The 26,918-nt window shown below is 39.9% G+C and overlaps 1 protein-coding gene across 3 annotated transcripts in view; it reads left to right on the top strand.

Annotated features, from left to right (window-relative positions):
• The window catches only part of GRM1 (glutamate metabotropic receptor 1), a 177,425-nt gene that overhangs the window by 133,881 nt on the left and 16,626 nt on the right, over positions 1–26,918 (top strand). For all 3 annotated transcript variants that reach the window (XM_059843359.1, XM_059843361.1, XM_059843360.1), the window contains exons 4-7: positions 1,376–1,622; positions 7,508–7,676; positions 9,555–9,681; positions 15,059–15,989. In XM_059843359.1, coding sequence (XP_059699342.1) covers positions 1,376–1,622; positions 7,508–7,676; positions 9,555–9,681; positions 15,059–15,989 — 1,474 coding nt within the window. The remainder of the gene's footprint in view (positions 1–1,375; positions 1,623–7,507; positions 7,677–9,554; positions 9,682–15,058; positions 15,990–26,918) is intronic.

The raw sequence follows: 26,918 nt of genomic DNA, 5'->3' as shown, positions 1-26,918 counted from the left end.
TAGCTGCAATGCAACCCAGGGAAAAGCAAGATAGACATCCCTGCATTTGGGATGTCTGCTGTCCTATCAATTCCCAGCTGAAACCTCTGAGTTTTAGGGCAAGCAAAGAACACCTACTAAATCAGAGCCTTTTTCAATGATAAATGTAGGGACAGTCCTCATGGTTTGATTTGAAAGGCAAATCATAGCTGCATTAGGGTAAGGAACTACTTTTTTACTTGAAAGTTTTGGTGAACTTGCAGATTTTTACCTCCTTTCATCGTACTAAAATGACAAACATCTCCTCCAACCTGGATTCGAGAAGTGCCAGTTAACAGCTAGTCTCTCACACATCCTACTTCCCTGGAGTACACAAGGTGCTCCTGACACAAAATAACAGAGGCTGGGTTGCCACTGCCTGTTAAACATCGAGTAACATGGGAAGCCTGCAGATAAAAGCAACTTGCAGTTTGGAGCATATTGTGATTGAATGACTCAAGGGGAAAGAAGCAAAACAGGGAGGTTTCTTACTTCCAGCTGCCTTGGGCCCCGCAGCATGGGTCTGCAGTGCCTTGGGGCCAGAGCTGGCAGTGCCCTGCAGCACCTCAGCTGGCAGAAGGCAAGCAGGGAGCAGCCCAGGACCCAGCAGGGTCTGATGTGAAGTGCAGCCAAAACCAGCACCTTCTGACAGTGCTGGCCCAGCTGAGGATCAGAGGGAAAACCTATGTGGGGAGAAAACCTCAGCTGCCACATTGTTTCTGATCACTGGAAGGAGACTTCAGTGTCTGCTCCTGCTGCAGTTACAGAAAAACTTAGTGTTTCAAACTTTGGCTGACTTTCTGTAGCAATTCCATACTGGCATACCTAGTATTACTTTTACCTAAAAGGATTGTTTCTGATAACTTGAGAAGTGATGCTGATTTACATTGTTTAGTTATTAACACTGAAAGGGACATTGCTGTCTTGACCCTCAAAAACATGAGATTAAAAAATAAAAACTTCAAATGTTACAAAAACTCAATTTTTCAAGGAAATCAATTTAAAAATTATTTCAGTGGATATCTATCTTCTTGGTTAACCTTCCCTAAAATAAATAATATTGTGGAATGACAAGGAAAAATTCAAAAAAACAACAAACAAAAGATGATGACTTAACGAGTGCTTCTCATGAAGCATTTCAATTTTAATGAATTCAAGATCTCTCGGGTGGTGGTGGGCAAGTGTTTTATTTATTTATTTATTTATTTATTTATACTCTCTGACTAGCACCTTGTTTATGCCTCTAAAGCTTTAAAAGAGAAAGAAGGAAATCCCTTTTTCTATATCATTGTTTTTTCATATTTTCATGTCATTTCATCTTTCTTTATAATAACCCTTTTTATTCTTACCATTGTAGGCAATGAGAGTTTAGAAGAAAATTATGTGCAGGACAGTAAAATGGGATTTGTCATCAATGCAATATATGCTATGGCTTATGGGCTACAGAACATGCATCATTCCCTTTGCCCTGGACATGTTGGACTGTGTGATGCTATGAAGCCAATTGATGGCAGCAAACTCCTGGAGTTCCTCCTCAAATCCTCATTCATTGGTGTTTCTGGAGAAGAAGTTTGGTTTGATGAAAAGGGAGATGCCCCTGGAAGGTAAAGAAGTTTCATCTCAACTATTAAACCAGAGAGTGGGAAGTGGGAATGTTGCTGTGTTTGGTGATGTAGATTTCTTTGGCTTTTTTTCCTGAAGCATAAAGCATGGACCAGTCTTTCCAACAGCCAGGAATAACACTGGTAACACATGGTGTCTTATATTGGGACAGGAACTACAGTAGAGCTTATAAATTTCTGGTGCTACAGGAGATGAAAAACCTAGTAACTCACAGACTCCTGGTGTGCAAGGTACTATTGGGTCTCAGTACCAGGGTTTTAGCATGTATAAAGCCTAATACAAATGATTGGAATTTAATGAAGAATTTGCCTGACATGGTTTTGAATAGAGGGCTGTAGAACTCATCCTTTTCCAGCTGGAACTCTGCTGAAACCTTGACAAAGACTATTTAGTGCTGATTGGTAAGACCCTTTATGATCTCTTCAGTTTGTTTCACTCCAAACAGAATCAGAGCAGTCCCTGAATTTAAAGATAGATCTGTGGAGAGCAGGACAAATAATAGGGGGCTTTTGGAAGAAGTTTCTGTGTTTTGGTCGTTTGGGGTCTGGTCCCAGCTGTGGCAGCTGCTATTGTTTAGCCTCCCCAGCAAACACAGGATGTACCCCATCAGTGAGCATGGCAGCATCTTTGGGGACTTGGATGTCATCTCTGTTTCTCTTATGGTAGTGAACTGACAGAGATCTTCCCTTTCATTTAGTTTTGTGTGTTCTATTTTAACACAGGGATTTTTTTTTGTTTTCTTTTTTTTTATAAATACATTTAATTCAGCTGCTAAAGTACAAAGTCCATTATTCATTGAAACCTACCCAGGGATTGCTTCACTGAAGTTTGTTTTCCTACTGAGTTGTTGAAGTGCTATAAAAGGCTCTCTCACTCCATCTTTGGGCTTATTGCATAAGTGCTTCTGAGTGCCAACACCACACAAAGGAAGGGCTCTGGAGCAAACAAGAGTTTTCATGTCTTTCCATTCCTCCAATGAGTATTAATAAGACACAGTGGTCTTAAAGCAACTCTTATCTCTCTTACTAGGTTATTAGCAAAACTGGCCAATGTTTTGCCATTTTCTAGATTGCTATGGTTTTTTCTATTGTCGTATTTAAACACTATACACATTTAAACGGTTTGTTACATTTAATTAGTAACAAAAAACTAATGGTCTTGTTCAGCATTGGCTTCAGATTCTTTTTAGTCAAAGATACAGATCAGTTGAGGTTAGACTTTGAAAGAAAAGCAAGGAATTCCCTTACATTTGAACACATACTTATCAACACAAATGCATAAATCAAGTCTTTGCAAATATAATTTAGATAATACAGAGAAATTACTGCTTAGTGTAGTTTTATGCTTTTTGCACACTATTTGTGTCCATAAAAGCATTACTCCAGCTTTGCAGATGCTGCATTTTCTGTCTGTTAGCTATTTGGTTTTATGTTTAGATGTAATTTTCCAATTTTAGCCTAATTCTTATTTATTATTTTGTCACCCAAGAGCATTTCCACAACTCTCATCAGTACCAAGCATAAAATTAGATTGAACAGTTGCTGAATTTAAAACATAAGAGAGTTTATACCAGGATATTCCTCTGAGTATGCCAGAATGATAGAATTTATTCCATCCATCATTTTTGTCTATAGCAAGGCTCATTTTTCTTGATTCCCTGGCCTACTTAGATTTTGATAGGTTATTTTAGGTAGGGATTTTTTTTTGTTATTGATCCTCATTTATATTTTCACAGTTGGAGCTAGCAAGTTTGGGCAAGGAAATTCAATTAACCACTTTGTTATTCATTCTGTAATCCTTGAATCAATCTGAGGCATTTATGATGTGGGCAATAGCATATCAGAGATGGCTGTGTGTATAGGAACTGTGACCTGCACAGTCTGTCAGATCCGTGCATGGCAGCAGCAGTTTAACAGAATCATCTGTAGCTTCAGACTGGCTGTAGTGCTTCCACAGCTTCATGTGGAAAGTCTCTTTGTGCATCAGTGAACAGACCATAGCACAGTGTCAATACCCAAGAGATTTTGTACCTCAGCAAAAGGGAAAGATAAACACCACATACAACACCTAAATATAGCAAAGTCAGCCTGCTATGAAGTTTCTTCATTTTTCGGCTTCTCTATGCAAGTGAAAGAATGTCACACAAATGTGTAAAACATTTTTAGATATCTTGCCCTCAAATCATGAGAACAAATCAACTTCACAAGGTGAAATAATATTCTTCTTAGAAGGCAGCAACCTTTCTCATAATTTGCAAAATCTGTGAGGTTCTTTGAACAATTGACTCCCACAAAATCCTAATTGTCATCATTATGAGCAGAGCAGAAAGAGTTGCCTATAGTTATATTTGCCAGGCACTCCCATAATCTTCTGTTTTGAAACCCATACATCTTCATGAAACCTTAAACATTTGTTTAGACACAACTCTTTTTCTATCTCAGGCTCAATTCATTGTTTCAAGGTTTTCATCAAAATGAGATTGGAAAACACAAAGCATGTAGCCAAAGGTGTATTTCTTCTGTGAAGAATCTTTTCTTTGAATATCTCTTATGCAGAAATATGAAGGAAACTTTTATTGGAAGGACACAAATGCAGTCATTTAGCTGACTGCACTGCCTCTGGATTTAGAAATTACATGGATATAAAACTGGAAACTCAGCTGTATGTGCTTGCTATACTGTCATTAAGAACATGCTTGTTCATTTACTGCACTTTTTACTTTCATTGAGTAGCTCCCATTTCCTTCCTTTGTAGCAATCACATCACTCAAATTTCCAGAAATGGCTGGAGAAGGTGTGAAGGATGCAACAGTCAACACAACATCCTTCTCTGGGATAAAGACATATCTTTTAGCTCTGGTCTATTCTAGATAATTGCCTCCTTTTACCTTGTGGTTAGTATAAAGAACCTTTCCTCTCTAGAACAAATGATTTGCATAGACCTCTGACCATAAAATGCTTTGTGACAGCAGGCAGGAGAACTTCCAGCCCCAACATGGAACTTTGATATGTGGAGAAATGCTGAGGTTCGCAAACTAAGAGAAAAATTTCACCTAACTAACACTCCATCTTAAAAGACTTGGACTGGGAACCATGCAAGTCTATTTAGTTCAGAATTTCCAAAGGCTGTTCAGGCTTCAGTCATGACAACACTACCTGCTCCAGTTCTTTGAGTGAATAATCAAATTTTGCCTTATCCAAAGCCTTCAAACTTGCGTGTAAACAATTTTTTTTTTTCAAATATGCATTTTTGTTTCAGAGTTGGGTTTCATGGGTTGTTATTTCATCCATTTAAAACCATCATTACTCAGCATTGCTCTTTTCCCTCCTGTCTTTCAGGATAGCAAACATCAGTATCAGTCAGGTATTACGGCTGTGGAAAAAGATAACTTCAGCTATCTCAGATTAACTGGAATAAGAGTGTGCCTGTGACCAGCTGACTTATATTCTGGTTTACCTTACAAGTAACTTACTCATAAGACACCACCTACTGGGTCACATAATTTCCCAATATACCAGAGACCTTGCTCTTATGTTAAAAGAAGGATTAATTCTCTTAGCCGCTGAATGTTTTAATGGCTCCTTTAAATGCTGCCATGTGTGTATGAAATACAACTGTCTCCAAGAAGTCTTGCTCTCTGAGGGCTTCACAACTCTTGTCAAACCCTCTTCTTTTGGGGCCATAATTTGTAGCATGGACACAGCCCAAAATGGTTAGAGTTGAGCAAGAATGAGCAAGGGGATGGGAGGAGGTATTCCAGCACTGAATTTGTCTTTGCTTGAAGGACAGGTGTTTTTCATTAAGAAAAAGAAGGAAAGGATAAAGAACTTAAGCACATCTCCATATCCAACTGTATTTGCTAGACCACATTTTTCCACTTAAAATTCAAGCTGCATATCAAAGCTGCAAACATTGTACTACAACTTGTCATAATGCAAGGCTGTGTAAGAGCTTTTAATCTACATTATTCTTTGACAGGTAACCTATAGGAAAGGGAATAGTATTACAAGAACACAGGAGAACCTCTTAATTGATATTGCATTAATGTCACTCTGTGCCTTGTGATGTATTTTCGTAAAAATGAAAAAAGTGTGTGAGCTCAAAAATTCCATTAAGGGAATGTGAGGTTTTACCAATCTTTTATTCCCCTTCCTGAATTAATTTTCCAGCCCAGAGTAACTGATTTTGTGTCAGTCTAATATAAGGTCAATCAAAATCCAAGTACATTTTCCTTGCTAGGAAGAGGAATGCACATTTTGGCTGAGCTTTACTCCTGTCTGTTGAGTCTCCATTATGAAATGCCTGACTTTCACTGCTTCCTGTTATCCTGATTCTTCACAAGCCTGGAAACAGCATTTCTTTTTTTAGGCACTTCCTTTAGTGTTAGAACTGGGATATGAGAAGCAATTGTTCCCTAATGAATTTGAAATTTACCCGTTTCCTAAGCAATGCCTTGATTAGTGGCCAATTTCCAACCAATGGAGCTGACTCTTGCTTGGAGCTCCATTGAACTCAGTAGCAGGGGTCCTTTCACACATGATTCAATGGAACTCTGCAGTGGCACTGGCATTATCTGAGCATGCATATTTGCAAAACTGAGGTCTAATTACAGCTGTAAATATGCATTTCTTTAAATCATCTTTAACAAAGACTTAGTTAAGAAAATTACTCTGCTCTACTCTAGAGAATAATTCTAGCACCCCTTCCTTCTGTGAAGAGCAGAGAGAGTTGAAATTTTGCATATTTGAACCTCAAAATGGAAAAGAAACAAATGGATGTCTCTTTTTGCTCACAACCAAACATCCCAATTTTATTTATGGCTTGCACTTTGCTTACCTTACCCTTCATTCTTAAAGCATGTACAGATTAGCAATGCCCATTATAAACAAAAGATTTTTTTCTCCAGAGACTGAGACAATCTAGTACAGAAGAGCAAGGCAGTAAATCCCATGGTTGGAAAATATAAGATACTTTGTTATTTTCAGCTCTAATGCTGATTCCTTTTTCTCAGTGCTCTTTCTCTTTTCATTTATTAAACAAAGTCCTCCCCCTTCACATCTTAAGAGACCAGGCTGTGGGTTTAGCCTCTTTTGTGGTTCTTCCTCTCTGTACACGCTCCAACATTCATGCTTCCATTCTTGCTTATTTCCTACTAAGAATCAAGCTACACTCTGTGGGTAAAAGAATGAATATAATAAATATCAAGAAGGGATGCACATACCTCAGGTCCAACACATTGAAGGCAATGGGGCAGGCTGGATGTTTATGGTAGCAGTTTTTTATACTTCCCTTACCTTAGCCTTGGGAAGTGCTCTCCTCCTTGCCTAAGGTTAGGAAGTAAATGTTGAGACTGAGGTGCTAACTTTTCCTGACAGGATCACTGGACTGCATAAAATGAATGGTCCAACTTAGAGCTTACAGCTAACTCATGGCAAACAAGTCCAATTGGTCTGAGCATTTCTGCTTAAGAGCTCCCAGCAAGGGCTATATTACAACCAGCCTGCATAGAGACATCAAGTGAAGGTTAAAGAAGTTTTGACAAATTATTTGAATCAGCAGCATCCAGACCTTGCCTACACGTGCATCTTCAGCAGAGTTTACCGTCTTCGGTGTGTAGCTCTTCCTGGACACACAACTTTTTACCCATAGTTTATGCAAGCAAGGCAGGCAATCGGCAATTGTGTACCAATCAGAGCTGACACTTCCTGTGATTCTGCTGCAAATCCTAAAGGATTTTGGGTTTTTGTGAAACCCAAGTCCCTGGTATTAAGGGATAACTTGAATATTTAGAGGCAGAAGAAGAAGAGCAAGGTAAATTTTTGTCCTTCATGTTGCAGGACAGTGACTCGTTGTTTTTTCCTTGCAGATATGACATCATGAACCTGCAGTACATAGAGCCCAACCGCTACGACTACGTCCTCGTTGGGACCTGGCACGAGGGCGTGCTCAACATCGATGACTACCGGATTCAGATGAACAAGAGCGGAATGGTCCGATCGGTGTGCAGCGAGCCTTGCCTGAAGGGCCAGATTAAGGTGTGCCTCAGGCACTTACTTTCTGCTATAGAAATAGGGCTATCCAGTCAGTGTTTTTTCCCTAAACCCAAGCAAGCTCCTTTCAAGCCAATGGGTGGGACTTCCTTTCCTTCAGGAATGCCAAAATGATAGAAAAACTCCTAGACTAATATCTTTCTTTAACGACAGTATATACAGGCCCATGATTTCTAAAATTACCCTTTGTAGGGATGCAGAATCTTCTAGTGTGACAGAATTTGAATTTCACCTTATGTGAGAAGGATTTTCACTTAGTCATTGCCTACAAGATTCAGTGGCTGTGATTCACCTAGGGGCTGATCTTGAAAATATCGTGACCCACAGGAGTCCAGTATTTTGTTCCAGCAGTTACACCTGCAAGGAAAAGTTGAAAAAAAATCCCCAACAAACCCCATGCTTATTTATATCTCATGTTCACAACAGGATGAATGGAAACACAAATGAAATCACTTTGTGTTCACCAAACAGTAGCACTTGCATCAGGCTACAAATAATTTGCTACCAGTCGTGTCTGGATGACATAAAGACATGTTTCACCACTATCATAATGGTATGGATGCATGAAGTTTAAAATGGCAAGAAGCCATTCAGAAAGATCTCCTTAGAGTTATCTTCCTTTCTATTTTCATTTAAAAAGAACGTTTGCAGCTTTTTATTCTTATATTGCTACTCTAAGCAATAAGCAACTGATGATTTGGCAAAGGCACAGTGACACACTCCAACATCTTGGAGGGGAAACATTATCGGTATTTACCACCCTCCAAAACATCTTTTTTCTGTTTTTGAGGTTGTGCAGTTTGTGTATGTGTGTATATGTAAATACTATGCATACAAAATGCCAGCTTCAGCTCTCATTGAAGCCTATTGGACTCTCTCCACAGACTGCATGAGGAAATGTTAAGCAAAAAAAAAAAAAAAAAGCACACAAAGCCAGTATTCAATAAAACAAACATTTTGCATTTCTCTGCTGTACTTATCTCTGCATATAGATGGATAGGAAGACCTGGAAGAGAAGGCTGGATTCCTCCTTCCTGGCAAACAAGGGCAGAGACTTTGCCAGAGCCCTAGGAACCAGAGATATCCTTAATCTTTCTTTCAGCCTCAGGGTAATGAAATTAGGAATCAAGACAAGGAAATAAACTTTTCAGCATTGGATCATTACATTTAGCAGTCCTCACAGCAAAGAAAGTTTTCAGGGACATTTGTCCCTAAAAGAGCTCTTCTGAAGCATGAGTTTGGTCACTGCTTATTTTTTTCCTGCTAAAACCAAACAGATCCTTTTAGCAGGATGTTTTGCAAATTGTTCTTATTTTTATTTCTATTTACACTTGTGTAATGAGCCCCAAAGAGACTTCCACATAAATTGGAATGTATGTTTATGTGAATGTGCTTGTGTGTACATGTATATACATGTATTTATATGCATGAATTACTCTTGGTCCTTACCTTTGACTTTTATTACTGCTTTTTACTACAACAGATATTAAGCATGGGCTGAGCTGCTTGTCCTGACCTCTGCCATCTCACAGATTAAGCCTCAAGTTTGATTGAAAATGTGACATTCACCATGGCTCTGTATCAGAGGGAAAATGGTTTTGTACTTTTAACTCAGAACAGCTCTCCTCAAAACAAAATAAAATTGTCCCCAGAGGTTATCCTTGAAATCCTAAGCACAAATTTTAATACAGGGATCGATACAAAATCATGATTGGTGTTTTCTAGCTGTTTGAAATGTGCCATACACAGGAATCCTGTCATGTTTTAAACAGCGTATTGTGTGGTGTGTTTCCTGGGGGGTGATGGTGTGTGCCTCTGTTTTCTGATAGAGGATCAGAACCGAGGATGAATTTCGTATTGCAGGTGATCAGGAAAGGAGAAGTGAGCTGCTGCTGGATTTGCACTGCTTGCAAGGAGAATGAATTTGTTCAGGATGAATTCACCTGTAAAGCCTGTGAGCTCGGCTGGTGGCCAAATGCTGACCTGACAGGTAGGCATGTGTCCCTCCAAACACATTCTTTTTCTGCAGGGCACAAGGAGAGTGCTGTGTGCTAGACAGTATGATGGCAGCATGCAGAGATATTAAAGGTACATATTTGGACACGCATTCCAGCGCAGTTTAGGATGACTGTCTTTCAGCTTAGTGCAACAGCAGAGACAATAACGACAGCAAAATTTCTGCCAAGAAGAAATGTGATAATCTGTCTGTTCCTTTCCTTCATTTAGCACAAGTATTAATAAAGCTGTTAAGACTGCTAATGAACTCAGCAGTGTTTGCTGCAATTTAGCAGTGACTATCCCAAGACTTCAATGCATTTTTGTCATATTGACTCTTGTCATATTGATACTCTTTTCTGACCATTTTACCATGCAATTAGTAGCACTTTATCTGGGATTTCAGGACCTTCAGTAACTGTTTATTGGATGCATGTTTGGTATAAAGATCGTTCTCACTGGACCCACAAGCTAGAGGAATTTTAACAAAATCCTGAGAAAAGCTGTCTGGAATGAGTTAGGTCTCCCTTGAGTATACGCCTTGCATGAATTGCATGCTTTGGCATCCTTCTGTTTATTTCTTACCTATTAAGGTCAATCTCCACTTCTGCTCTGGGCTTCACAGCAAACATTACCCCCAAAAAAGCTACAATGCATTGAGAAGCATCACCCTGACCTTAATGTTTGCTTTGTATCACTATGAAAGATTAGAGGCACCTCTGCCCCCTGTCACCTCTGCAAATCTTGGATGTCAGCACTCAGCAGGGCATTATTCCTAGTCACAGAAACAATCTGAACACCTAGCCAAAGATCAAATGGGCAACAAAAATCGTTGTCCTTTACCATGACTAGCTGACAGATAGATATTGCTGCAACTTTTAGCACATAGACAAAATCCTCAAACTTCAGTTATTTTCTTCTATAAGATACTTCAAGCTAGTAACTGAAGCCAAATGAGCTCTCAGAGCATGTATTTTGAGAGGAAAAGCTAGCCACTTCTCCAGGTAAAATACACTATTAATCACAAGAGACTGGGAAATGTGACTCATTGTCTGTCTTGGTTTTCTGTGGAGAATAAGTTATAATCATGTCCCAGATGTACGTGTAAATGTCTGTATTCCATACCTCCCACTCCCACCACCCTGCCCGGCCCCTGCTCTGGTTTGCAGCTAAACTGACAAACAGATTTGTCAGGATACAGAAATCTTCAGACCCTTCAGGTTTCGTGTCAGTGGGTTGTAGGGAGAGGAGTTAATGAAAATATATTCTGTAAGGGCCCAAATCACAGGAACACATCTGGTATTAATAGACACACACAAAAAAAAAACCCACAGAACCTTTTATAAATGTCCTGACTATTTGAAAAGCCCATATTTAATTCCTGCTCCTAGGACACCAGCATCTGCTAATTTTAAAGCAGATATCCATACCAAAAAAACAGGTTTTCCTGGTCTTGGAAGTTCACAGAATTGCTTGTATCTACTCTTCAGGGAAGAAAAAGGGATCTATTGATTAAAAAGAAGCCAGAACAAAAACCTGGTGAGAGATCAATATGCACTTGAAAGAATACGGTTCAGAGCTACCAGCTGCTCAGAGTAGCTCAAAAAGGGTCATATCAAAATGACAGGCACTGCTGAAAAGAGTTGCGGAAAGAATCAGTGCTGGAAAAAATCTGCAGGGCATGTTGCAATCTATTAACTTTTAATGAAATCAGTAGATGACCTGCTGATTTGTGTTTCTTCTCAGCAAGGAGACCGGACTGCTGCTGTTCTAAAATCACAGTAACATCAGCCAAATGAAAGCATAGCCATCGACTTATTTCCTAGAGAACATTGAAATGGCAGTCTGCTCCTGCACAGCTTCTTCAGTCTGTCTTATTGAAGAAAAAACTTCTTTTTTAACCCCTAAAATTGATTTACTTGAACTATACTACAAAGTACAAAGCTGTGAAAGGAAGCTGATGCCATGCTAATCTTTAGAAGAAGGGGATTTATCTAGAAAAGCTCTGTCTCTCGAACTTTGTGGGAGCCACCATTGGTATGATTTAATTTGGAATTCTCTTTTATTGCCAGGACTCCTATCAAATGTGTTTTTATAGCTTGATTTTATGTGTTGTATTCATACCATGACAGTCACCATAGCACCTAGACACAGGCAGTAACATCTCACAGTGCAGATTATTTTTCTCTTTGCCTTAAATCTTAAATGCTAAACATGTATGTGGTTTTAGACTCATTTTCCATCACAGATGGAGGCTCTAAAATCCTTAATCCTTTTAAGAAACGTGAAGCACATACTAACCTATTTCATAAGACATGCTTTTCAAGGTGCTCATTTTCTCCATTTGAAATCAGTCTCTGTGGCTCAGCAATCATTTCCTGACATTTTATTTTATTTTTAAATGTACACAAATTTTTTAGATTGCTTCACTTAAATATGAATGCAGTGAAATGGACTCAGCAGACACAAAGGATTTCTCACCATAATGATGAAAACCTGACCAGAGAAATAGTCACTAAAGCCAGTACCTTAGACCTGGTGCCAAGAGAAATCTTTTATAGTACCAGAATATAATATAAGATGGATAAATGTCAAGCTAGTAAACTCAGTTTACCTATATCATCTTAAATAAGCAGTAAAACAAGATAGGAAAGGAAGTTTTATAGTCTTATGAAAAGAATCATAAGGCTTTGAGGCCATCAGTTACCTGCGATGTGTTAATGACCTCAGAAAACATCATAGATTCTCCTATTGTCCTTGCACTATGAATATAGTAATAAAAAGAATTGATTAGCCTTCTGATCTTGGAAATTATTTACAGTTAAAATGCAGGGAAAATAGTACATGAAAACTACCAGACAGCTTTTACCAGAAAATTTTAACTGTGAAGCTTTTGCTCTGATTTTTTTGAGGTTTGGTTTAGTTGTTGAGGGGGCTGTTTTGTTTTGTTTTGTAAATGCATGCACAATTTCCTGAGTATCCTCCCCCAGTCTCAGTGGGGCTCCAGAGCCCACTTTCTCCTAGCTGGGAAATGACCCACCTTCACAGATGCTGACAACCAATAACTGTTAGCTGGTAATAAGCAGCCTAGAGAACTTTTTGCAGTTTGTACAATACGTGGTTCTTGGGCTTGCTGGTGCACAGGAATTACACTGGTTTAATGAAACATTTCTAAGCAAATCTTACATGGGATAAGCTTAGAGTGAACGATAGGCTTAACTACCATGTTGGATCCGGGTTAAGCCCCTGAAAATATAGTTTAAAATGGAATAATGTGAGGATGTCTTGATGTTGTTAAGCTTAAAGCCCATATTGAAACTTAACCCTTCCAACAACTACTGACCAGATTCTTGTACGAGAAGAGCTTTACTTGTATTAATCAATGAGCTGGAGCTTCTGATCCTTAGTCTTTTATTAAATCATAGAGGAGCCAGCTTCAAGTCAGGGCTGCTAAAGCCAATGGCCAAAGGTTCACACTTCTAATAAAGAGGTTTTCCCTCCTATTTCACCACAAAAGTATTGGTTAGAAGTACGGATTTCCTGAGTCTTGAACAGACCATATTGAGCAAAATAATTTTCTTTATAAAATTTTCTCTTTATTTTATAATATTTTCTTTTTAAAATAAGACCTCTGGTAGCCATTGCCATAATTTCTAATGTTTTTCATGTTACGGGCATGTGTAAGAGCAACACCTGCAGTTAAGTCAGCTTGGAAACAAAGCGTACAGAATTATAAGACCTTTCAGTTCACATGAAATTGGCAGACATTAAAAGTTCAAGCAGAAATTTTCCATGTCAGGACTTTGCCTTGGGCTGAATTTTTTTTTTTTAATAATTTTAACAAAAAACACTTTTTCTCCTGTTTCTCAAAATGAGGTTACAGAAAAACTGTTCAAGCCTCATCCATACCTTGTCTTAATTCTCAATTATTTGGAAGGAAGGACTTTACATTACAGTACAGGTATCTACTTAACAGTAGAAGTACCTGTTGGTTTCTGCAAATACACTCCACACTGAGGGCAAGGGACTGAGCACGACTTTTGCCCATCACAACATCAGGGCCCCTGTTAAGATCTAGCAGCAAAAACGAGAGAAAAAAAATGCCTTGCTCACAAGCTTGCTGACATTACCATCTTCCCCTGCTCTTTTCAGCCATGTCCAAGAACTCAGATAGGCAGAGTTCATAAGCAGCCAATCCAGGACCAGAAAAGCTGGAGCAGCAGTTTGTAATGAAGACATCTGGGTGGAGAGGCTAAAAAACCTGTATTGTAAGGTGAACTGAGACAGGGATGGTGAGGTACTGGGAGGAAAGATACTAGAGAGGTGAGTGAAAGGCAGAAAAGTTGAGTTGTGTCCAAGGGAAACTGGAGGAGGAGAGAAACAAGAAGTAGAAAAGGATGTGGATACTTCCCTTGGGATAAAAAAACATGTTAAAAGCATTTTGGAACTATTAAGTCAAGAACAGAAATTAGAAAATGCCATAACGAAAGATGTCCATAACAGCTTCACAACTATAACATCTTATTAGAGGATTTTATTTTCTCTGTAGTGTTTATTGCTGGTATTATTTCAGAACAGTGAGGAAGATATCCAGAGACTCCTTTAAACTGAGTGTGGGAGAGAGCAGTTAAGTACTGTCTTAACAGACACATATGTTTGCACATCTGTACTAGTCAGAAAGGAGAGGCTTTCCAGTTTTTATCTGAAGGCTTGCATATTCTGTGGGTTTGACTTTTCCAAGAGAGTGAAATTACATTATTTGAGAGCAAACAATGAGGAGAGGGTTTGACAAAATAAGATACTGTGAAGAGAAAAAAAGCAGAAATGCACTAAGAAGGTATAGTATCTATGATACAGTTCCATTAAAATTTTGGATTACCATTTTTCTGTCCATAGAACTCTGATTAATTTATAATATTTATAAAATCACTCTCAAAAAAAGGTAGTAGATCAAACTATAGTGACTGTAGTAATGATTGAATAAATTAATCTGAGGAGGTAAAAAACCTATCTGTTTGCAACAATGCTTGCCCTGCTGAAATGAAGAGATGATAGTGTCTTTGTTTGTGTTCTGTTCCCAGCTGTGCCTTTGCTATGCTGCGCTTGTAATCAGGTATCTCTAAAAGTAGATATTTCCAAATCTAATATCCTGTTGCAGCATTATGAGAAAATGTTTGGGACACCCAAAACGGATGGCTGGTTTTTGAAAATATTTAATCCAAACTTTTTCATCATGCAGTTCTCTCCTTTGTAAAATGGTTTTAATAATCCACGTCACATATGCTAATGCTTGGATTATACTGAGATCCAGCAAAAAATGTTCTTCCAGGAGCTGCCTTTCTAACACTCTGTTTCTCTTCTGTACACTGCAGGCTGCGAACCCATCCCTGTAAAGTATCTCCAGTGGAGCAATATAGAGTCTATTGTGGCTGTGGTCTTTTCCTGCCTGGGGATCCTGGTCACCATGTTTGTCACCCTTATCTTTGTGCTCTACAGAGACACCCCTGTTGTCAAGTCCTCCAGCCGCGAGCTCTGCTATATTATCCTGGCTGGCATCTTTCTGGGTTACGTCTGCCCTTTCACCCTTATAGCTAAACCCACCACGACGTCCTGCTACCTCCAGCGCCTCCTGGTGGGCCTCTCCTCCGCCATGTGCTATTCCGCCCTCGTGACCAAAACCAACCGCATCGCGCGCATCCTGGCGGGCAGCAAGAAGAAGATCTGCACCCGCAAGCCCCGCTTCATGAGCGCCTGGGCCCAGGTGGTCATCGCCTCCATCCTGATCAGCGTGCAGCTGACACTGGTGATCACGCTGATCATCTTGGAGCCCCCCATGCCCATCCTCTCCTACCCCAGCATTAAGGAAGTTTACCTTATCTGCAACACCAGCAACCTGGGCGTCGTGGCTCCTGTGGGCTACAACGGACTCCTCATCATGAGCTGCACGTACTACGCCTTCAAGACTCGCAATGTGCCTGCCAATTTCAACGAGGCCAAGTACATTGCATTCACCATGTACACCACTTGTATCATCTGGCTGGCCTTCGTGCCCATCTATTTCGGGAGCAACTACAAGATCATCACCACCTGCTTCGCAGTGAGCCTGAGCGTGACAGTGGCTCTGGGGTGCATGTTCACTCCTAAGATGTACATCATTATAGCCAAGCCCGAGAGGAACGTCCGCAGTGCCTTCACCACCTCAGATGTGGTGCGTATGCATGTCGGGGATGGCAAGGCACCTTGCAAGTCCAACACTTTCCTCAACATATTCCGGAGAAAGAAGCCAGGGGCTGGAAATCCAAAGTAAGTGGATTGACTGCAGGTACACATCTATCTGTATATGTCCCTCTCTTTGCCATCCTCTCTTGGTTGACTGTAGTCTGCTGAATAGTAAGGTATGTAATAGTTTTTCATCTCATGTGTAGCAGAGAAGGTGGAAATGACCCTCTAGTTCTAAGCCTCAGATGGATATTGGCGTGTTGCTCATTATCTTCTCTCCTGCTCTGAAGGAGCCCTGTGCACAGCTCCCTCTGCTGCTGGGGCAGGTCAGGCAGCGGCAGAGTGACCAAGCTCCAGTGCAGCTTCTCGCACCTCCCTGTCACACGTGCGTGTGTACAGGGAACTCACGCCCTCAAGTGCAGTCGCTCTGCACTATGTTCAAACTGAGGTGCCATTGTAGCCTTTTAGAAAAGAAATCTCTCTCTAAATGATTGTAAATCACATGTACTCTCCGAAGGCCACTGGAATGTGTGTGAAAGCTGAGGACTGAACATAAGTTTTTAAGGTAGTGTATTGTGACAGTCCTCATGACTGTGATTCAAAAGCACCCTCCACACTATCCCTGTGCTCTATTTAATACTCAGTATTATGAGCAATACTCTTACTCATCATATGTGTAAATCTCTCCATGTTCTCAAACTCAGCCTTGGTGAGAAAGTTGCAGAAGTCAGCTGATGGTGAAAATGAACTCGCATTCACATCTGTGGAACTCGTTATTTTCCTTGCTAATAATTAAAAGAAACCCAGATGCAGCAGAGTGGCAGAGAGAACTGTTACTTCAAACAGCATCTCCCTGTGAGGAGCTGTCTGAAAATTTGCATTCTTTATTATCTTATTGGTTTTTAATATTTAAAGAAGCACAATAGGGCTACATATGAGCTTAGATTATTTTTGTCTCAACTTAAAAAAATAAAAATAAAAAAGCACCAATGAAATCTAAATTTCTGAGCTTCCCAATAGAATGAAAATTCAGTTAATTTCCAGTTCTTTGGGATCTGTAGTTTTCTCTGAGTCACTCAGATTGGTTTAGATTCAGTGTTCATAAGAACCATTTTGATCTGTCCTGGTGATAGAGGTAATGCTTTAGAAAACCCATGCTGTGATCAATTTTGTCTTTATGCTACATCAGTACAATTTTTTTTTTTTTGCTAGACAGGGGGTCAGAAGGGAAGGGAATGAAGACGTAAGTGACCCAAATACACAGCTCAGTGTGCCACAGAGGCCACATCAAGGCAAGGCTCCTGACTCCTGAGCTAGCCAGAGAGAGAACAGGGAGCAGCCCTAACAGTCACCACCTTCAGGGAGGTGGCCAAAACTCTCTGTAGCCCAAGAGCATGAATTCCATGCAAATAGAAAGATGGAGCCTGCTCCACCTTCCTCTGACTCTATGGTAGTTATCTGGGGACTCAGACATCTGTAAGAAACTAGTGTGGTGTCCCTGCAGTGTGGTTTTTTGCTAACACTGTTGGTTTCTTTAAGCCTGTAAAAAAAAGAGGAATTTTGAATATTTTAGGTCATGACAAATTTAATAACTAAGTCTCTGTTCTGCTTATTCTTCTTCTACCTTTATTTAAAAAAAAAAAAGTAATTTAAAAGATTCAATGTGATATACTTAGAATACAGTTCTTAATATGAGAGAATATTATATCCTGTTCAAAAGTTAAGCTTCTCCCTCATCGTCACCTTTAAAACTCAACAGGGCTTTCCTGAGTTTTTGAGCCATTTGTTACATCATTTTAGTAAGATTTTCTCAACCTCTATGTTAAGCCTATGTAAGTGTTACAAAGCAAAAAAGCTCTTTAGAGTTTTAAGTTGCTGTTCTAAACTAAAAGCTTAATACCTAGTTAATATGCCTTTTTTCCTTCAGGTTAAGCATCCATGTGTCTTATACAGCCAAATTCCCACCTCTGACCTAAACCTCTTGTGCAGTTACTGCATGTTCTTCACCCAAACCAGCCTAAGTGCAGAGGCACCCTGGGATTGCTGATGGAAAAGGACAGCTTTATTCATGGGCATAAAGAACTGAAAGTTTAATAGACAAACACAAAGCTTTGGAAATAAAGTCACAAGGCAAAATGAAAAGTATTTTCAGGGCTTTGGAGGGATTTTTTTAAGCTCCTAGCTGAGTCCATTGCAAAGTTTCTGAGGACATTGTGATGACACAAATAGCAAAGTGAGTCACTGTGGAAATCAAGAAGGAAAAAGTAGAATTTGCTGCAGCCTTGGAAGCACCTAGATAACTCAAATGTGTAATCAGGTCCTACCTGAAACAGGACATAAAGCTACTGGTACATGCTCAGTTCCCACAAGAATGATCTCCAGACTGATTTTCAATGGTTTTGTTTGTCATTTGGTTTTGTTTTGGTTTGGTTTGTTTGTGGATGGTTTTGTTTGGTTTTGGGTGGGTTTCTTTTTTATTTGGTTTGGTTTGTTCATCAAACATCAAAATCTGGGATTTATTTGTGATGTTTTCAGTAATTCTAATCCCTGTAAGTACGTTGCTCTGTTTTTAGATTCTTCAATAGTCTCTCCCTGTGGCCACATTTTTCTGTCTATAAGAGGCCAACAGTTCTGCACTCAAAAGATTTCTCTTCTAGATGTATTAATCTATCTTCTGGTTATGCTTTCGCCCTCTTCCTAGTTTGCTTTTCTTCTTCTGTTTTTCAATTTTCATGCCTTTTCCTGTCTGTATCAAATCTCTTCTCTGCTTAATCTTTTGAATTCCAATTCCTAAACAGAAAAGTGGCACCCATCTAAATTCAACTGGTGCAGAGATACAGGGTTAAATTTAATTAATTTTAAAAATGGAAACTGTTTTACATTTACAAGGACAGATAAAACTTATCTAAGCCTTCATAAATCATTTTCATGCAATGTTGTGCTGTTTAACTGGTATAGCTTGGGGACTAGAGCAAGCTGAGACACTCTTCCTTTCTCCTTCCTAAAGTAGAGCAAAAGAATTAACCACGGAAGTCTACTAACACAGGATCAATTAATCAATTCAAAACCTTCAGCTGCCTCTGGTGCTGACATAGTGGTCGGAAAAGTCATCTTGAAAAACATCTCTCCCAGCTGCATTGCCAACAGAGCTTCAGTGAAAATAAATTTCTTAGTAACACTGGTCTTCACATAAATAATAAAGCACACTGCCTTCACTGATCTGTTGCACTCTGAAGATGGTACATGCAGTCTTGAGGGTTTGAGCTCTCTCTTACTTTGATTGAGTTAAACTAGGAGCAATTACAACCAGCATTGTTTTACATAGAGCTTGTTGGGAATTTTCCAGTGGAATATGTATGTTTTCCATCAGAAAATTCTGGCCTTTCAAAACGTTTCATAGAATTGGGCTTTGCTGGTAAGTACTTACCCTGGGCCAGGGGGATGTTTTTTTCCCGCCGAGAGAGGAAGACATTGGGAAATCATGAGGGAATCTTGCTCCAGTTGTTAAAGTGCTCACTTAGGCTAAGAGCATCTCCTTCATTTCCCAGGTAGAAGATATATAACTGGATTGTGCATTGTCCAGGGCAAGTCTCCTTTCTGTATGTTCTTGTCCAGCAGTATTTTGGAACAGAGATAAAAATATAGTAGTGCAGACCCCTGGGAAATACTTGGTATAATTCTGTGAGAGAGCTTGAATCTGGGTCTGACTGATCCCTCGTGAGTGTCTTCAGTACCAAGCAACTGTCATTCTTTCCCTCTTGTCAAATGAATACTTAAATATGTATAAAAAATGGAGCAGCTCCATCAGGAGAGATGAAGAGAGGAGGATATCTGCTGCTTGTGTTGAAGCTTTGTGGGGACATTTATTGTTCGTTTGCTGCTTGAAGGCTTTACAAGATCCTGGCTGTTACAGGATGATGGCATAGTAGCATTTGTTAGGAGAGCCTTTTGCATCTATTTTTTATTTTTTCCAGATGTGAGACGGAAACATTTGTGTATGGATCATGCTGTGATCTTTATCCTTCTTCTTGGTCTTAAAAGTTATTTTGGTCTATGAGGGTCAATGAGCTTGAAGAGAAGGACACTTTTGCAGTGCCTGAACGATCGCTTCCCTGAGGAAGCAATGCTCTCTTCTATACTACATGAAGAAGAAAAACAACAGTGACACTTCAGATTCTGATTCTGATGAGGGCTCAGGAGATGCCTTCTCCAGAAGTGTTGCAGGAGTTGCCACAGAGAGAAAGTTCATTTTGTGTCTTTGGGTAATAAGTTCCAGGTCTGGCAGTGATGCTTATCTTCTCCCTCAGTCTTCACATATAAACTATTTTGAATTTATGGTTGAGACCCCAGGTCTGGACACCATTTTGGGGCATTTTGAATCAAAGTAAGGATTTAGTTGTCAATATACATTATGTAGCAAAAAAAAGGAAGCCAACTAGCAAGACTTACTGAATGGCCAGGACTCCATATTAATGCATGGGCTACCTGCTTTCCCCTTATAATTTTAGTATATTTACATTCAATTATTTTTCATCCACCTGTCTGACTTAACAAAAGAATAGCTGATTTAAAGTACTTCCAAACATGTCCATGCCTCTAGACTGCTGTCACAGGCATCCAGTCTGACTAGTGCCTGGGCAGTCACCTGGGCCATGGATCTCTCAAATGTGATTTTTTTTATTCCAATAAAAATTTTCAGACAACCCAACATCCCCTAGTAACTTCTTTCTGCTTCCCTTTGTCCTTTCTCCCTGTGTGCTGGCTCCCTACATACAGTTTAACTGAGAATCAGGGTTCTCAGTAACCTCTAGTAACACATGGCTCAGGGAACCATCTGCTTTTTTGTCTTGCCAGTTAGAAAATTATCTCCAGGTACTGTGAAGCTGATGTTTCTCTTTAAACTGACTTGCTGAGTTGCCATTTCATCTTGAGCATGCTGTACTGACAAGCCATGCTTTTCTGGGCTCATTTCCCTTGGCCATTCACAGTCCACAAAGGCTTTTGGGCTCTTCACCTCCTTCATTTTCAAAGCCTCCCACACACCCACGGTGAGGGGAATCTTAGCACAGGTATGTCCAGAAGATTTTGTTTCACTGGTTTTTATGGTGGTGGGAGGAGGCAAGTGCACAACAAAGCATGGCAAGACTTGGAGCTTCCAGACACAGAGTAAATGTTCAGCATGCTCTGCTGCAGTTGCTCAAATGTAGATATTTTACAGCCTGTCCCTTAATCCAACCAAACAGCCCTGTCACAGAAATAGGAGTACTCCATCTTCTCACTATTATGTTATTACTCTGCACAGTCAATATTCTGTCTTTAAGCAGGGGTTATAGAGGCAAGGAGGGAGAGAGAAAAGTGTGAACAGAATACATGAAAGCACTTTTGATGTAAGTAAAACAATGCTTTTTGTCCTGATCTCTGCAGGCTGAAGTAAGTGAAATGGAAACAAACCAATCCATCTCAACCTGGCAACTGCCACAGAGGGAATTTTTCCCTCAATCTGGCTAAAATGAATCAACATTTCTGAGTAGGTTTAATGGAAAGTGCAAACAGGACGAATATAAGCTGATTGCCATTGTACCTTCTCTTGTAAAAGAGGTATATTAAATCCTGTGCATCAGGACACGAGCCCAATGTGAGTATTTTCTTTGGCCCTGAAGGATGTCATCTAGCCTGCAGCACATAAGAATTATCTTTAAATGCTTCTTACACAAATTAGCATCTCGTGTAGTTTTACCTTCCTACAGCAGTGCCAAACCAGATAGAGGCAATTGTTGAATCTAATAGGAGATGCTAGACTACCTTGCTTTGCTACCTAGAAACCTGATGCAGTGGGTAAACTTCTCGTGTCCTGCACTAGTATTGCAGACACAATAAGACAGACCCTCATTTTTACCATTACAGACCTTGGAAAATACCACATTCCAAGGGAATTTCAAGAAGACCCTTAAGCCTGTTTTGCCTGCACAGCCATCCTACTGAAGCTTGCCCCAGAGGGAAATGGCATATTATGAAAGAGAATTTTGGAACGGCAGAAAGGATGTGAGCTTCTGCCAGTGGGAAATTATACAGACATTGAAAAGAAAAAAAAAAAGGCAAAATTGTACAGGACAGATAAGACTTAATTTAAACAATTTGCTGCTGTATATCTGATCTCTCCATTAACTCCAATAAAATGCTGACACCCACACCCTGTTTTTGGGGCTGACTGTTGGGCAGTGGCACCATGGGGCACAAGGTGCTGTGCTGGTCCATGGCTTTGAGGCTCCCACCTCCCCACCAGGGCATGGGGCTCCAAAACAACTGGACATTTGGTTCATCCTTGCATCACACTCAGGGCATATCATGGAGGAGGATGCTTCCTTCACAGGTTGCTGCAGATGTGGCAGCTCCAGAATGGCTCCTGGTGACACAGCTGTCACAGGAAAGGCAGGTGTCACCCTGGTCTGGCCTAATTCATCTTCCTATTTCAGCCCTCCCTAACAGTTACCCAGCTTCTATATTCAGTGTAGTTCTCTACCCCCTTCTGAGGTTGCAGTGCCTTTTTGGGAAAGCCTCTTGCATGCTCACAAAGGACAGTTGAAGGTTTTAGTGCCAAACATCTCTCTCTCAGCAGCTGGTATGTTTGCTGGCTTTGCTGGGCTGTTTACTGGTCTTAAACCATGAAAGATCTTGCAGACATATAGCACTGTGACACGTAACAGCTCTTACCCAGTTCTCTTGTGGATGTGATATGAATTTCATGTAAGAAAATACGACAAACCCAGTCAAGCTGTTCTGTCCTTGTCAGTATATTGATTTAAGTGAATATTTAAAACTCCCAGAGAACAGTTACATGGTTCAAAAGAGACTCTTAGAGCCAAAGTTAAAGAACTGGGAAGAAACAAAAAATAATGGGGAAGTTTGAAACTTAACATTCCAATAACAATCTCTTCCAGCCCTGCTGAAGGTTTTCTCTGTTAAATTTGATCTATGTAATTATATCTAATATTGTCTTCCATAGCCTTGAATTTGCATTGGATTATGATACACATATATTGTAGTTCTGGCCCATAGACCAAAAAGAAAATACAGAATAAGGGATAAAAGACTCTCAGATCTCACTTCCAAACTTATATTCTTTCTCATTTAAATAACTACTAAACCCCATATTTATTTAAAAACCAGGAACGGCATATGCATATATCAAATTTTATACCAATTGTCTATCTGTGTGTATATGTGCAAAATAACCAGTCTGGTGATAGTTAGAACGGTTTTTTAATCCTTCAAATGAGAAATAAAAGGCATAGCTGCATAAAGCACCATAAGTTTCCCTTGCAAATTATACCAGCTAAAGGGAGTCCCAGCTCATGCATAGCTGATCACATGCCATTCCTAAAACAAGATGAGGAGAAGAAGTGGACAAAAATACATGTTATGATTGGGACGTTTGCAAAACCAAAAGGTCTGGCAATTTAACCTCAGTCCTCTGGCCTTGCTTCCACAGCCAAACAGAGGCTGCCTGAGACTAGCTTTGGGAGAAATTACTTGGAAAAGCTATGAAGTTCTGCAGTGGCTTCCTAGTAAGAACAGTGGGGATAAGCCCCCCTCAGACAAAACCCAGGTTATACTGAATAAGTTTACAGGATACATTGCCTGCACCCTGTGCTCCCACCCAGACTTCTGCTTCTTTATCACCAGTCAGAGTCACATTTTGTGTGCATGGTCCTTTAAACGTGAGGGCTGTTGTGTAAGGTTCTATGCAATTTCCTCCTTTTCTCAGAAGTTCCCAGTCTATGGTAGTTTTACCACAGTCTTTTCAGGGATAGGCCCAACTTTCTTCCCCCAGGAGGTTTTGACAGGACATATATCTAAGGCACAGTCTCTGAGTCCATCCTGGTTCTTGCCAAAGGACTGCTGGAGAACTTCACTTTACTACTCCTCCTCTTGTTTTGCAGCTCTCAAGATGCTGAATCACAAAATGTTTTTCTGCTTGGGGGCACTGCTGTAGCACCAGGCAGCTTTGTTTAATGACTCTCAATACTTAAGCACAATGACAGAAAGATACAGAGTCACATCAGAGAGGAGCTTTGTACCATAATCTCTGCTTCCTGACTGAGGGGAAGCAAAGGCAGCACTGCAGAAATCCTGGGGAAAGCTAGTATCTTTCTTGGCATAAACCACAGGAATAAGGACACCACTTGTAATTTAATTTCTTGCTTGACTGGATCACTTATTACATTTCCTTGTATTTTGGTACTTGTATACATTATTCATATCCAGTTAGGATGCTGCAAAAGTGCATCAACTCATTAGTGAGTGATACAAACAATTGTGCTCCCACATAGAAATAAGCAAGTGTTGCTTATCTGCTTAGCACAACACTCACACATTGTTTTCGTTACAATTGCCTCTGTGAGAGAAATAAGGAAGAAAACTTTGCCTTTAAAGAGTGTCAGATACATAAATAGGTGTTAAAGGTTACATCCAGTTAAGCACCTAAACCCTTGGATAGTTCTTTATATTTCATATGGAAATCAGATTCCAACTCTCATAAGCACACCCTTAGGGAAAAAAACCAACCCTCACACCCATATTGTGTGTGAGTGTTGTTCTGAAAAATAAAATGGAACTGGAATGAAGAGCATAAAAGTCTTCTAAAGGTCATTTTAGCAATTTTTAAGTCAAGAATGCAATTTACCTCCTTTCTATTCTCAAATTGTGATGTTTCAGCCTATGCCACTGTTGCTCACCTCACCTCAGCAGAAACTAAGAGAGCTGTGGCATTGCACAAACACGTGATAATTCATGTAAAAATACTTGCCAGAATTAGCATGCAGGGTGTTCTGCAAGCATTTATTCTGCAGGGGTCTCTGAGCTACCTTGTGATATCATACATCTTTGAGCCAGTTTAGGGGTGAAAAAATTTGGCTACTGAAAGGTATCATGTTGATCTCTGATATTCTTTATAAATAAGAATAAGACTATAAAACAGCAGAAGCATTATACACATCTATATACAGTTAATACTGGAGTTTGGTTTTTCCCTCAAAATAAAACTTCTGAAAAACACTTTTGATTCATCCCAGCAATTCAGTGCAAACTTACTAATGCAAAATGAAGAACTGCTGCTTATTTATTTAATCCTTTTCCTTGCTTAGGGACACATAAGAGGCACATAGGAGTCCAAGAAGGGGACAACATTTGCATGTCTTCTCTTTCACTGATGTGAAAGGCATTTTGCATTCTGGCTTGTCCACCAAGTTTAGCTGTTCTTGTGATGAGCTCTCCCCTTTATTCAGGGATGTTTCACAAAGCAAAATACCACAAGACAAACTGCAGATGTTATGATCACATGCCAAAAACGCATCTGATTTTTAGCCAGACTCTGTAGTTCACAAATGAATCCTATCCCCACGGAGAGAATGTGGTCTGTCTCTGTTAAGGGAATGTAGGTGGGTATGGTTTTACACCCTCAGAAATAAAATCTGCAGATTCAGACATGTTCATTTACAAACACCCATATATGGATATGATGGATATGGCAAAGCAAACGCTAACTTCTGGTGCACTACTCAGTCCAAAAATCAAGATGTAGTCTTTGCTAAATGTCTGTCCCTCAGACGTGTATAATGGGCAACTTGCTTTCTTATATTTTTGTTCTTGGGGTTTTAAGAGTTTGTAAAGGAAAGACAAATTTAAAAATCTCTTTCTTGGCTTTCTGCTTGACTTTTTTTTTTTTTTTTAATCTAGTATGGAGAGATGCCTTTTTTTTTTTACTTGTCTTCTGATTCTGTTTTTCCTCTGTCCCAAGCACACTGAAAACTTTTCGCACCCAGAGCAGTGATCTGACCACATTCCCCTCTGTTCTCTGTGTTCTTACCTCTGTGCCTCAAGGACTCTGAATGGGCAAATTCTTCATTGCCAGATCTCTTCCAGGGTTTTCAGACCAAGATATATCTGTAGAACAGACTCCACCACACAGAAGACATACTCTGTCAAAGAGTCACTAATAAACATGGCCAGCATGAGAAGCTAGGTTCTCTCCTGTGCCAAAGGACTCTAAGAAACCACTTTGAGTGTGGGTTGAAAGTATATTGTATCAATATAACATCTGCCTCCACACTAAAGTTGTTAAGAGACTATTTAATTTTGAAATAACAAGTCAACTAATTCTTCAGAGCATATATGTGCTCTGGCATTCAGCCTCCCACACCTGACAAGCATAGGTTAAAAGTCATTACCACTGTAAACAGCAAACAATTGTGCAGGCTGAAAGCAATCACACAATTTGTCACTCTCAAGCCCACTTGACAACTAAAACCAGGTTTCTTGTTAGTTCATTATAGATAATTTGCCATTTCTAGCTCACTGCTTCACTTTATCTCTTCTTAAGCTGTTTCCCCTTCTCTGCTCTCTATGGTTCTTCTATTGTGGCGTGCAAACTATCCTATAAAACTATCCTTACAAAGAGCAAAAAAAGAAAAGAAAATGAATTACTGACTGCTGAATTCCTTGAGCCAGATTTCAAGGTCAGATAGATACTAATGTCAGCACCAGAGAAACTGTCCCTGGTGCCCATGGTTTGGGGAACAGGGGTGAGAGTTGTCCCCTTCAGCAGCAAGTTATTAGTTTAGTACAGCTGTGCTGCAGCAGCACAGCCAGAGATGTCAAAGCTGATCATAAACTCTATCAAAGCAAGTGCCCCTTGATCTGATTATAGCAACTCCTTGCTAGTAAATTGTTTGCTGGTGTTTGCAATTTCTGTCTGATCAGCCCCAGAGAATCGCAGGTTCAGTTTAAAGAACCATCTACAAGGCACCTTCTAGTTAGTAGATCTTCCTCCTCTTTACCCAACACTATTGATCTTTCCTCATCCTCCGTGTATTAAAGCCAGGAATCTTCACACTTTCTTACTTAGAGTTCTTCCCCCCTTACTTAGTCCTCCTCTCTACCTGAATGGGGATTTTTTTTTTGTTTTTGTTTTTATTTTTAATGTTATCTTCTGGCCATTTATTTTCCTGGCACAAC

This window comes from Haemorhous mexicanus, chromosome 3, assembly GCF_027477595.1.
Source record: "Haemorhous mexicanus isolate bHaeMex1 chromosome 3, bHaeMex1.pri, whole genome shotgun sequence".
In the NCBI taxonomy this organism is placed as follows: domain Eukaryota; kingdom Metazoa; phylum Chordata; class Aves; order Passeriformes; family Fringillidae; genus Haemorhous; species Haemorhous mexicanus.
This window is presented reverse-complemented; position numbering and strand designations above follow the sequence as displayed.